The sequence below is a fragment of the Pituophis catenifer genome, unplaced genomic scaffold (assembly GCF_029215685.1).
Source record: "Pituophis catenifer annectens isolate HBS135680 unplaced genomic scaffold, rPitCat1.0.hap2 SCAF_3, whole genome shotgun sequence".
NCBI lineage: Eukaryota > Metazoa > Chordata > Lepidosauria > Squamata > Colubridae > Pituophis > Pituophis catenifer.
The window spans coordinates 24,980,481-24,992,731 of NW_027256883.1; the positions used below are offsets into that span (position 1 = coordinate 24,980,481).

The 12,251-nt window shown below is 36.4% G+C and overlaps 1 protein-coding gene across 20 annotated transcripts in view; it reads right to left on the reverse strand.

Moving 5' to 3' along the window:
* The window catches only part of RIMS2 (regulating synaptic membrane exocytosis 2), a 267,667-nt gene that overhangs the window by 52,089 nt on the left and 203,327 nt on the right, over positions 1-12,251 (reverse strand). For 3 of the 20 annotated variants that reach the window (XM_070940387.1, XM_070940398.1, XM_070940400.1), the window contains 2 exons: positions 9,241-9,262; positions 2,972-2,982 (listed from right to left, as the gene is read on the reverse strand). The exons of 13 other annotated variants lie outside the window; for them this stretch is intronic. In XM_070940387.1, the coding sequence (XP_070796488.1) occupies positions 2,972-2,982; positions 9,241-9,262 (33 nt within the window). Of the gene's footprint in view, positions 1-2,971; positions 2,983-3,184; positions 3,286-8,022; positions 8,043-9,240; positions 9,263-12,251 lie in introns of all 20 variants that reach the window. 4 more of the 20 variants (XM_070940381.1, XM_070940380.1, XM_070940389.1 and 1 more) reach the window with 2 other exon arrangements.

Below are 12,251 nucleotides of genomic sequence, written 5' to 3' on the forward strand. Positions count from 1 at the left end.
ATCTGAGCCCTGCTGTCCCAGGAGGGACGGGGTGATCCTGAACAGGGTCACTGGGCAGCACACTGCAGGCAAAATAAAGGTGGAGTAATAATGGTGTTTCACTGCTCTTACTGCCACGAAGTAGGGCTTAAGTGCATCTCTAAATCATATCCAGTCGGATTCATCCCTTGTTTTTCTCTAGCAGAACTCTAGGTATCTCTTAATTGTTTTCAGAACTCATAGTTCCTCCATGATATATCCAATTCTATTTTTTTACTTTCACATAAAAGTCAGCAGAATTGCAGATTTAAGAATAAACCAGCTACCAGATTTTGTTCTTGCTAGAATAAACGTAATCATGAAATATTATTTTATATGCAATCCTTACTTCATGCATATGTAAAGAACCACATCCTTCATGCTAATTCAATGGACTCATTAAATTTGATTAACACATGCCTGCAAAATTTGACTAATTTAAATCAATTGATTTAATTTATTAAATTAAATTAAATATCCACAAACTTTTTTTTTTCAAATGTGCTCCTAAACAGATTAGATATCCGATTGCCTACAGAAGAAGCAAATTCAGGTTTAACAAACAAATACAGTGTGAACAATGTATCCTATAGGATGAAATAATGATTCAGTCCATAAATGTCAGATCAGTAATGATTCATTCTATATATGTTTCATCAATATATGAGCCTCACATATATTCCATCATAGCATTTATAATGACCAAATGTCTGGCCGTGCCACAGGGCACGGCAGAACTTGGAATCTCTGATAATCTCTGACTGACAACTGGTCTATGGAGGTGGGGATAGAATGAAAAATATGTTGTGATCTCAGGATGCAAGTATGAAAGGCTCGGGATTTATGACATTATATTTTCATTTTTTCCATCATCATAGTATGTAGCAGTCATCTCAGGGTCTTTGCTCAAAGTAATAGAAGTGGAATTAGCTTCATCCACTGCAAGGAGTGAATTGTTACCACTTCATATTTTATGTACAAAATGTGCAAATCAAAAAAAAAATGTATATTTCATTTCTGCTTATGCTTATGTGACTTATGAGTTAAGACACTTTCATAATGTCTGAGAGTTAAGCTCTGTAGGAGATATGCATGTGAGTGTGCACACAGCAGAATATCAGAATATTGAAGCTTGTAACTTTCATGCATATGTAATGTAATTAGTCAATCAGTCAATGCTCAAATGTTTAATCTTCCAAGATGTCCTACATAGCCAACTACAAAACTGGAATCCACACTATCTACTTTTCATTTTGATAATATTAATTTAATGTAGAAGAGTTCAATAATCTTAATGAGACCAGAACTTTAAGTTCAACCAAAAAAAAAAAAAAACATTTTGTGAAAGTCCACTGGCCATCTTAAAAGAAGGCTAAAACTGTCAGGCCCAAAACCAAGAATGACACTTGCCAATTCTTCCAAGCTTTTCACACCTATAGACAAAATTTTGCCAGACTAAGAAGACTCTACTATCCGCATCTACAATATGCAAACTATTAGGGAGGGCCTCTCTTTACCGCATTTCTCTTCCACATAATAACTCGGCTAATAGACTCTTACTCCTCTGGAATTCACCCCCTCCCTCATGGGGATCCACTTCTTCAATACTTTCCATCACAAAAATCACAGCCTTCTAGTTATCAACTCCTCCCTCTGGCAGCAGCACTATTACCCCCTGAAAAAGATCTCTGAAGACTTGAAAGTAACCCAGTAACTTGCTTGATAAAAACATATTGGAGGGTGTAATCTCAAAAACAAAACCCCACCATATTATCGATGCTAGTAGTCATACTTCATAAAATAATTGCAAGTTTCATGATAAGATATGTAGTTGTTTTAAGCAAACACCATATATGTAATGTCAGCTATAAACCATTTGTACCAATATTTCTAAGATCATAATGAATATAAGAAAAACATTCGCTCATAATTGACACATGATGAACAGTCAAATAGCGCACTAATTTACTAAGAGTATATCAGTCTTCTTTTTTTTTTAAATCAAATTAGATGAATAAGCAGGACATAGCATAACATTGTTTGACTAATGTTTATTCAGGATTAGGTTTTGTGTTCCAACAGCAAGGATAATACTATCAGCCAATCATTCTATACAGAATTCAACAAAAACTATCTGTAGGGTTGTACAGAGCTTTGGATTGAGTTACAAAATGGTGTTGTAGAACGTATGAAGCACAAATGTAGTAGCAGTCTGCAACTCCTTCAAGAAAGTAGGTCTTTTCCTAGAATTGTGAGGCAGTTGCACAGGACAAGTTATAGGCTTCCTGAGGGAAATGTAGCTCTTCCAAAGAGCTCAGGAATTGAATTCCTCTGCATTTATCTTAATGGATACCAAAGTAAATCCATACGCATTGGAGCAACTAAGCACACCTCACATTTATGTGCCAGATAGTAATCATCTGCTCACATCCATAATAGTATGTTCCAATACATTACACAAAGGACTGAATCTTGAAGCCCTCAATGTTGAACTACAAAAAGAAGGTTCCAAGATATTTCTACACACAAGGGTAAAGAATGGAGTATAAGGTTTTAACATTAAATTCAAATAATTATTTCATCATCATTTATGGGCTACTAAACTCATAGCTGATTACTGCACTTCACCACAAAATTAATTTAACATTTAATACTTTTAAAATGGACATTTGTTTAACATTCCTGGTAATTTCTAATCTTCGTAAACAAGTTCTTATTCACACAGAATCACTGAATTTGGCAGAATTATTGATTTGAAAATGATCCAGAATCTTTTAGCTCTAGCTATACACATTCCCATGGGAGTGAATACTACCGCTATGTACTGTCTTGCCTTTTATACTTTTTGCAGAGAGCAATTTTTCAGTGCATAGAAGGAAAGTGAGGTTTCTGTCAGAGAACAAAACCATAGGGCTCCCGAGATCACCCTCTGAATAGTCTCAAAATCTTTGACCTTTGTAAGGGCTTTTCTAGAAGCTTAGGTAAGGGGAAAGGTAGGAGCTGAAAATAATTCTTGTAGTCTAATTTACTTCCCAGTATTAACATGCATATCAGCATTGCATTCTTAATTACACATGCTACCCATGAAACAATTACTAGCATCTTACTGCCTCATCAAGTCAGACAATTACATATTTTGCTGTTTTTCAAAACAAAATGCCCTTGCCTTGGAATGATAATCTTGCTCCAGCCTGGAATCTGATCCTGCTACATGTTTGTACTTGTTCACTTTCATTTGACGATTTCTCTCTTCAATATCCAGAGTACCTGTTAAATTCAAAATAAAACATGAATGTGTCATTCCAAACCAGTCTCAGCATTCTTAACCAAGACGAACATTTAAGAATTATTCATATATAACTTAAATCTAGGATGAGTAAGACAACTTCATTGACAAATATCAAAAGACCATTATGAATGTAACTATTTTAATTTCAACCATGTAAATTATAATATTTTAATTTAAGGTTAAGATTGCACATAAATTATCAAAGAGGGGAGGGGGGAATCAATGTCTTTTTACAAAAACAACACACTAAAAACAGACAAGTTTGAAATGAGTAACATATATCTACTATTCATCTATATCTTTTTAAACATCATAGAGCAACAATGTAGGCCTGGCTAGCTTAACTGTAACATGAGTAGATATTTCTATTATTTTAAATGCATTGGATTCTGTTATTCATGCATTGAATCAGAGCTCTTGACAGAGCTAGATGGTATCTGAAGAATCCCCCAAATCGTCTTTTTAAAGATATTATATTCCTCAGATTTTTTTTGAGATCATCAAATCTCACAAAATTTGCCAGTTCTTATGTGAGCTGGTATGGGCTCTGAAGGGTAACAGCTGAAATGCTGGGAAATTTTGGCTGGATTCTTTTTGAGATTTTTTTTTAATAATGTACACTTTTATTTTTAATTTTTTGTGCCCAGTAACTGACAGGTTTGACAGTTCCTGATTTAGAACATGCTAGTATATCATGAATTATACATGTACCATTTGCAAATCTTGAAAAATAGGTTGACTTTAATTTTCTAGAACTACTTCTTTAAGGATGAAACCTCTAGGCAGAAAATTGCTTCCCCCAACCTTTCGGCTAATAAATAATATTTGGGATCAAATGTCAAACAAAAACAGGTGTAAGATAACATTTTGAAGGAAATGCTAACAAAAGATGCCAACAAAATGGCTATTTTAGCCATATCATACAATTAACTAGTTCTAGTCTAGATTAAAGAAACAACACTACATAGTATTTGCTATGACTTCTACTCTGTGGTAGCATGGAGCAACAAAACCCCAACACGCTTTGTGAACTCTATAAACAACATCAAAACTGAAATCCGTGAGAAGCAAGAGAGAACAAACAGATGAGGGCATTTTTCAAAATTAGGCTCCTTTTTTCTAAACCATTAAACAAATATAGGAAATGCTGAACTACACTCAGTATTCAGTAATTGTAATTAAGAGAACTGCACATGTAATTTGCATATCAATCACAACTGAGCTCAGCACAATGTTAAAAAAAAATATGTGTGCATAAATTAATTAACAGGACAACAGAATGAGGTCAAAGTTTTCAGATGTAATATTAACTTTTAGAGGTGAATTATATGATTGTAAGATATAAACTGAATAGTGTTTTTTTTTCTGAGACTAGAATAAACATTGAAAAACGTCTTTTGTGACATTATAGACAGATAATTAAAACAGTGACATTATGGTTTTTAGAGATCACAGATGATTGACCCAGTTCTTATTCTAGCTGAATTATTACCTTAGCTGCCCTTCTCTTTATCTTTTCTACTTATACAATACACTTTTTAAAGGTATATTACAGCCTAAATTTGATCATATCAGTTTTGTAAAAAGGCATTAGAATATTGGCAGTTTCAATTCTTCCTTTAATAAACCCCCATATTTTCCTGTTTTACGGAAAATTAATGAAGCCACTACTTCATTAAACTTTATCAGTTAAATGGTAGATTAGCTTTCTTGTGTATCATCACTAATTCAAACTCACTAGTGCTTATAGAACAATTATTTTAGAAGGGCAACTGTATCAAAACCAATGACAGCAATTAATGGCACCTTGAGTACTAATTTATTTATTATCACATACATTTTTAAGGGTCACAGTGCATCAAGTGATAACTTTCTTAATCTTTAGAGATGAATTATTATTGTTTTCTAGAAATTAAGTTGATTCTCCCTCCCATGCCCCTTGATGCATATCTTTAGGAATTTACTTACAACAAATCATTTGCCCTTTTAAATCCACTCCTATAATCTAGGGAAATTATTTTGGCAGAGTTTGCTATATCTTTGTTTTAATTACCCTAAATAATTGGCGTCATTAGCAAATGGAAATGCTATCTGTAACTCCATATACGGTATTGTGGTTAAAATCTGTAATATCTAAATGCTGTAAATATAAACAAAACAGAATGAAAATAAATAAATCATGTGATCTTAAATCCTTGATTTATGCTGTGTGCCACCCAGTGGTGGGATTCAAATTTTTTTACTAACGGTTCTGTGGGTGTGGCTCGGTGGGCATGGCAGGGGAAGGATACTGTAAAATCTCCATTCCCTCCCCATTCCAGGGGAAGGTTACTGCAAAATCCCCATTTCCTCACAATCAGCTGGGACTCGGGAGGCAGAGAATAGATGGGGGCAGGGCCAGTCAGATATTTATTGGTTCTCCAAACTACTCATAATTTCCGCTATCGGTTCTCCAGAACTGGTCAGAACCTGCTGAATACCACCTCTAGTGCCACCGGAGGTTTTCAATGTTATAAGGATCTCAGTTATACTGTATGGGAACTTCCGGCATATGGGCATGTTTCATGGTTAAAATATAGGCTGCTGATGTCTCATTTCCTTAAGGTAGTGATTTAATCTTAAAAATCAATGACCCACCAAATGGCAGCTATCATTCCATCACATTTGTAAAACATAAAGATTAATGAAATTACATTATTACTTATAGCACTGTAATGATAAAAATAAATGATATTTAACATATTTTGCTATTTTGTTTTGAGGGACAAAATCTGAAATGTTTTTACAGTGAAATCAGCAGTTTCCCAAGACACCTATAATATTTCTGAGTAATATATTGTTGGGTTTCTCTGGTTCTTCCACTGGTAAATAGACTATAGTTCCATTAAGTGTGGTGATTAAGGCCTGTAACTAGTAATTGCCTTATAATCCATAGAATAAAGGAAGGGCTTTTTGAAATACAGTATTTTCAGTACCTGGTGTATAAACTATGTACAACTATATGTTGTAACACCTACAATAAAAATAAGAAAATATTTAATCATTTTGGACTCATTCTTGGGTACTGAAATATAAAACTGTGTGGTGGAAGATAGGGAAAAAACAGAAATTATGGATTAAAAAATGAATTAAATTTATTAGAGTATTTTTTTATTTTATTCCATTTTATTTTATTTATATTCCGCCTTTATTATTATTATTACAAATAACTCAAGCCAGAGAACATATCCAACATACCTATCTCCTCCTATTTTCCCACAATAACCCTGCTGGGCTGAGAGAGAGAGACTTTTCCAAGCTCAACCAGTTGGTTGTCATGGCTAAGGTGGGACCTAAGTGTTCTCAATGGTAAGTTAAGCAAATAACTAATCTGTAACAAAGCTTTGCTTTTGAGTGCTGAATGTCCTGAATACTGGCTTGCTAGGAACTGATTAAATGAACATTGAGAAAGAAAATCCATTGGAAGATTTCACTTGTTGAGTGAAAAGAATAGATTATTGGTTAAATACAACTGCCTAGACAACAGTGATATTGCAGTAATTAGTTGGGTAGCACATGTGGACAGCCAAGAAAACAAATAGAACATCAAACAAATCAACCCAGAGTTTTCATGACAGACACAAATGACCAGGCTCAAATTATCTTACTTTGGACACACCATGTGAATACTAGCTCTCTATAGAAGGCTCCAATGCTGGTAATGGTAGCAGGAAAGAGAAGAGTACAACCAGAAAGGAAGAAGGACACAGATGTGAAGAATGCATCATTGGAAGATTAGGACAAATCATCATAGAGAAAATCTACCTATGTAGTTGCTAGGAGTCAACACTGACTTGAGGGCACATAATCAATCAACCAAGTAATCCATCAGTGTGTGTGTGTTAGTCTCTGTCTGTCTCTGTGTGTGTGTGTGTGCGCACATATGGGTGGGTGTGTATAAGAATCCCAACTATATTCCAGTAAACTGGCCTCTGACCAGAATCCCATGTGGCACATGGATTTTTGGGCCACATTTTGAATTTCTGAATGATGCAAGCAATATTAGATGTGATGTAAAATATAAGACATCCCTACCCTAATTCAGTGGAAAATCAAATGATGGTTTCAAATTGCTCGGTTACTTAAATAAGAGTATCACCCATCCTGACTAATAAAAAAATCTCCAGGTTAATGCCACATATTCCTGACAAGCCAAGATACTGCTATAATGCCAAACTAATAGGAATTAATTCAAGTTAAAAAAATTATATGACTAATAAATCCTTTAATATCCATCAATTTCTCTATGGATACAAGTAGATAATTTAAATTCATTTTATGTAAATGCAAATATGTTATCAGCCCTTAGGAAAATATTAAGATCCATATATTAAGACTAACCCACTTACCACTATGAATGAAGTATTTATTATTACTTATTTATTAATACTTATTTCTATGGTGCCACATTCCCTATAATTTTTTTCATTATATGTATATGTCCAATTAATTTAATCAAAAAATGCTACCCAATAAAGAGATTTACAACTAGTCATTAGTACAATTATTGAACACTGGATGAGAAGCAACACTGGTATCTAAAAATGTTAGTTCATATAGAGAGATGCATTTATTTATTTATTGGTTCTATTTATATGCTCTTTATTTATTTATTGGTTTGATTTATATGCCCTTTTCCGGAGACTCAGGGTGGCTTACAATGCATTAAGCATAGCCTTCATACTTTTGTATATACCTGCTTAGTAGGGCTTTCGCTCCCCCCCCCAAAGCGGTGTTCTTTTTTTTAATACAAAGTCAGCTTATTGCTCCCACAAACTGGGTCCTCATTTTACCTACCTCGAAAGGATGGAAGGCTGAGTCAACCTTGAGCCTGGTGAGATTTGAACTTGCAGTAATTGCAGGCAGCTGGTGTTACTTAACAGTGCTTTAGTCTGCTGCGCCACCAAGGCTCTTCCATGAGGTATTATTAATTGTAGGTATCTTTTCAGAAATACACCAACACAAAGTAATACCACCCATTCAAAGGAAAAAAGTGACAACAAACTTACTTAATTTTAGAGGCAAATAGATGTAAAAGGCTAAAGCTTTAATGACAGCATAGGCCCACAAATCCCAAGGAATCCCTAGTAAACTCACTTCTTAAAAAGCAAAATCTAATGACAGGTTTATTGTACAAATTTGTTAATACAAAAACTACCCAGAACTACATACTGTATAAGGAGGTGCTCTGACCCAAGTCACACTAGCAAGGCAGAGATTAAGTAGAGTCCATTTATTACACACTTAATATAGTGCCAAATGATCCACCAATGCTGCCAGTGAAGCTCCACCCCAGCCCTCAGTTTTCCCTCGGCCTGAATTCCATAGTTCCATGGCCGATCCCCGAGGCCAAGAGGGAAGCCACAATATCCACAAGTAACAAGCCTGCAACACTAGTCCAGGGTTCCAAAAACCAAAGCACGGTCTATGAGTCTGAAGTCAAAGAGCCAAGTCCAAAGTCCACAAATGAAGTCCGAAGTTCAGAGCCAAGAAACATGATGCAAGATTTGCAAGGCAGTATTCATGAATGCCAGGAAGGTGTACATCAAAGAAAATAGGTATTCCTGATAGATTTTCCCCTAGTGTCTGGTTAAATAACCCTTCCCCAGGTGTTCCTTGTGAAGAGGGATGGGGCTGCTTCCTCGTGAGCAATCTCACCAACTTCCTCTGTGCCTCCCTCCACTCTGCTCTCCATGCCATTGGGCAGGGGAGACAACTGTTCCTTGTCGAAGGTGGTCTGGAGCCTATCATCTCCACTGTTCCTCTGCAACTGATCTACTCCTGCAGGCGTCTCTCTATCTGGTCAGCTGCCTCCCACTGCCAGATATCCCTGGGACTGTCTCATCCTCTGCCCCTGGACTCTCTGCTTATTCCGAGGGGACTGTGTCGCCAACTCCTCCTCCTCCAAACCAGGATCTGACAGCACCATGACAAAAGGTATGAGTAACAACTGGGTTTTATAATTGGAAAAGCGGGAATCAATTTTGTCTTAATAGTGATATATACATTCATAAGCTTCAGTTTACCTCAGTTATGGCCATTCCTGGACCAAAAAGTTCATCTAAAAAAAACCCTTCAGAGCCTCAAGGACACAAGAGAGAAGGAAATCTTGTGTTGTTATTGACACATACAAAGAACAGACTCAGAATATCCTCTGGCAATTTTCTATTATTCAATATTTTTTTATTAAATTTCTAGGCTACCTATTTCACTAATATAGTGACTCTCTATCGGCTTACAATATAATAGAGGGTTAAAAATTACAATTAGAAAAATTGAATAGCATAATAATAATAGAAGAATTAAACGTTATAAACCAAGATGATGGGGATAAGAATCTTTTTTACTCCATCAGCCACCCTCAAGTGCAGGCCCCAGGACAATGGCAGAGCCAAGTTTTTAGACTCATCTGGAAGGCCAGAAGTATGGAGGGATGGGGAGAAACCACACCTTCAATGGGAGAATATTTCAGGGGCCAAAGCAGAAAAGGCTCTTCTCCTGGATTCTGCCAGCTGAAATTCTTTGGCTGACAAGACCAGAAGCAGAAGACCCTTTCTACTGGAATGAATAGGGAAGATTAGTCCCATTGGCATGAGATGGTTCCTCACATAGCCTAGACTCATGCCATAAAGGACTTTAAAGATAATGACCAACACCTTGAATTGCACCTAGAAGCAAAATGGCAGCCAGTGTCACACGTATACTACCTAAGAGTTCTCCAAAAATGTCCATGCCATTGCATTCTGTACCAGTTGCAGCTTCCAAATACTGTTCAAGGGTAGCCCCTTGTAGACCATGTTGTAATAATCCTTTTGGGAGATGACACAGCATGACTGATTATGCACAATAAGTTATTTTTTCCATCTTGGCGATTTTTAGTTCCTCAAACAAAGCTAACTATAATCCCTTCACCCATGCATACTCGGTGTGGATTAATAATGATTACATATATCTTAACTAAAACAAAATTGACTAAAATGATAAAAGGAGTGCATTTATCCAATTTTTTTCAATGCTGCTTATATAAAATGGATATTCCAGTTTAACTATCTGTTATGGTGTATTGGGAGACAGCTTTTTAGGGATATCACCAATGTGTTTTAGAATCTGAAAGAAATGTTCATTACTCCCTCATTATTTGCATTTAGATTCTCACTGGAGCACAAAATGGGAGCAATCAGAGCCCTCCACCACCAGGTTGAAGGATTGCCTACCAGAAAAGAGGGAAAAGAAAAAGAACTAAAACACACCAAGGAATCCCTCAGAACTTGTGGCTATCAACTGGGTCTTTATCAAATTCAGAAAAAGACCACCAGGAGTTCCTCCCTAACATACGAAGAAGAGAACAACAAACAAAGCAATGTTGTCATTCTATACATTGCAGAAATATCTGAAAAGCTCAGAAGGATTTTCAACCAACAGAACATACATGCACACCCAAGAATATACTAAGGTAAAGCTTGTCTACCCCAGGATAAAACAGCTAGACACAACCTGAGTAGTGTGATATATGCAGTAGAGTGCAGTACTTGATCTGCTACTATTCAATCATAAAGCTGCTTCTAGGGGAAGTGAAAGCATTTCACAATATTTGTAATTAGGGTTTCCTAATCATTCTCTTCATGATCTTCTCCTGTATCACATTCCTTCTCAGACTGGTAACAAATGCATATTATGAACTGTACATTTAAAAGCAGAAGAAGAAGAAAGGACTGGATACAAACAATAACTCATCAATTGACCAAGTAGAAGAAGCTAGCAATCTTCTTCTGACTCTTTTTAGAATTACCTGGTTCTGGAATGAATGAAAAGTTTATTACAGTCAGAGGACGCAAGGACAGACATAACAGCAAAGAAAGAAAAAAGTATATACGTGTTGACATTTCATAGTAAACAAATCATTCAGGAAATTTCTTCCTGCATCTAATTATGGCAGCCAAAAATTTGGCTACCACCAGATTCACACTGGGCCGAAAGTTATAGAAAATTTGTATATACATGGTTTAAACATTAGTTGGTTGAAAATTAGTTAGTAAAGGTAAAATAAAGATTCGTCTCAGATCAGTTGCAATCCATAAATTAAAAGTATGCATGCCACCAACTCTATTTCAATTACAAAGATAGATTCTTTGTTCAAAAGGCAAACCCAGGACTGTTTCTTAAGGACCTGTGATGGAAAGACATTTACATTTTTGCAAAAGTGCTCTGATCGTTAGTTAAATATGTGGTCTCCAGCTGCTGCTGCTTAATGCCAGGTCATCTTGCAATAAAGCCCACCTTATCTGCAAGTTGATTATAGATGAGAGAGCCAACTTGACTCAAAACCTGGCTTGGTACTGAAAAGAGGGTTCCCCTCTCTGAAATGGGCTTTCTGGATTTCAAATGTGGTATAAGCCATGACACCAGGGGAGGAATGAAGGTATGGCGGTTGTTGTTTGTGAATTTCTTGTGGCTTCCAAGGGCCTTGCCACAGGCATCATCAGATATGAAAGCTTCTTTATGATGCTGATCAGTAGGGATGGCTGTTGATCTATCTTCTTCCCTGCAATATAACTGCATTCTTACCTGAGTTCTGGAGATGGAGCTGGCAGTGGTTTCCCAGCCTCCTGGGGTATGGGGGATTTCAATCTGCCATCTCTGGGCCCAGGGCTTGAGACAGCACAGGAGTTCATGGCCACTATGCCAATCATGGTGTTGGTTCAACTTATTCATAACCTGATACACCGGATCTGATGTTTGCCATGGGACAGTGGCATTGTAATCTATTCTGTGGAGAAGTTAACATCAGTACCCTGCCAGGGACAAGAGCATTCCATGTTGGTTCTAGAATTCTTAACAGCCGCCCCTCAATGGAGGGGGTTGTAGTCTATTACAACAGCCTACCACAGTGCAGTTTCAGAGGAAA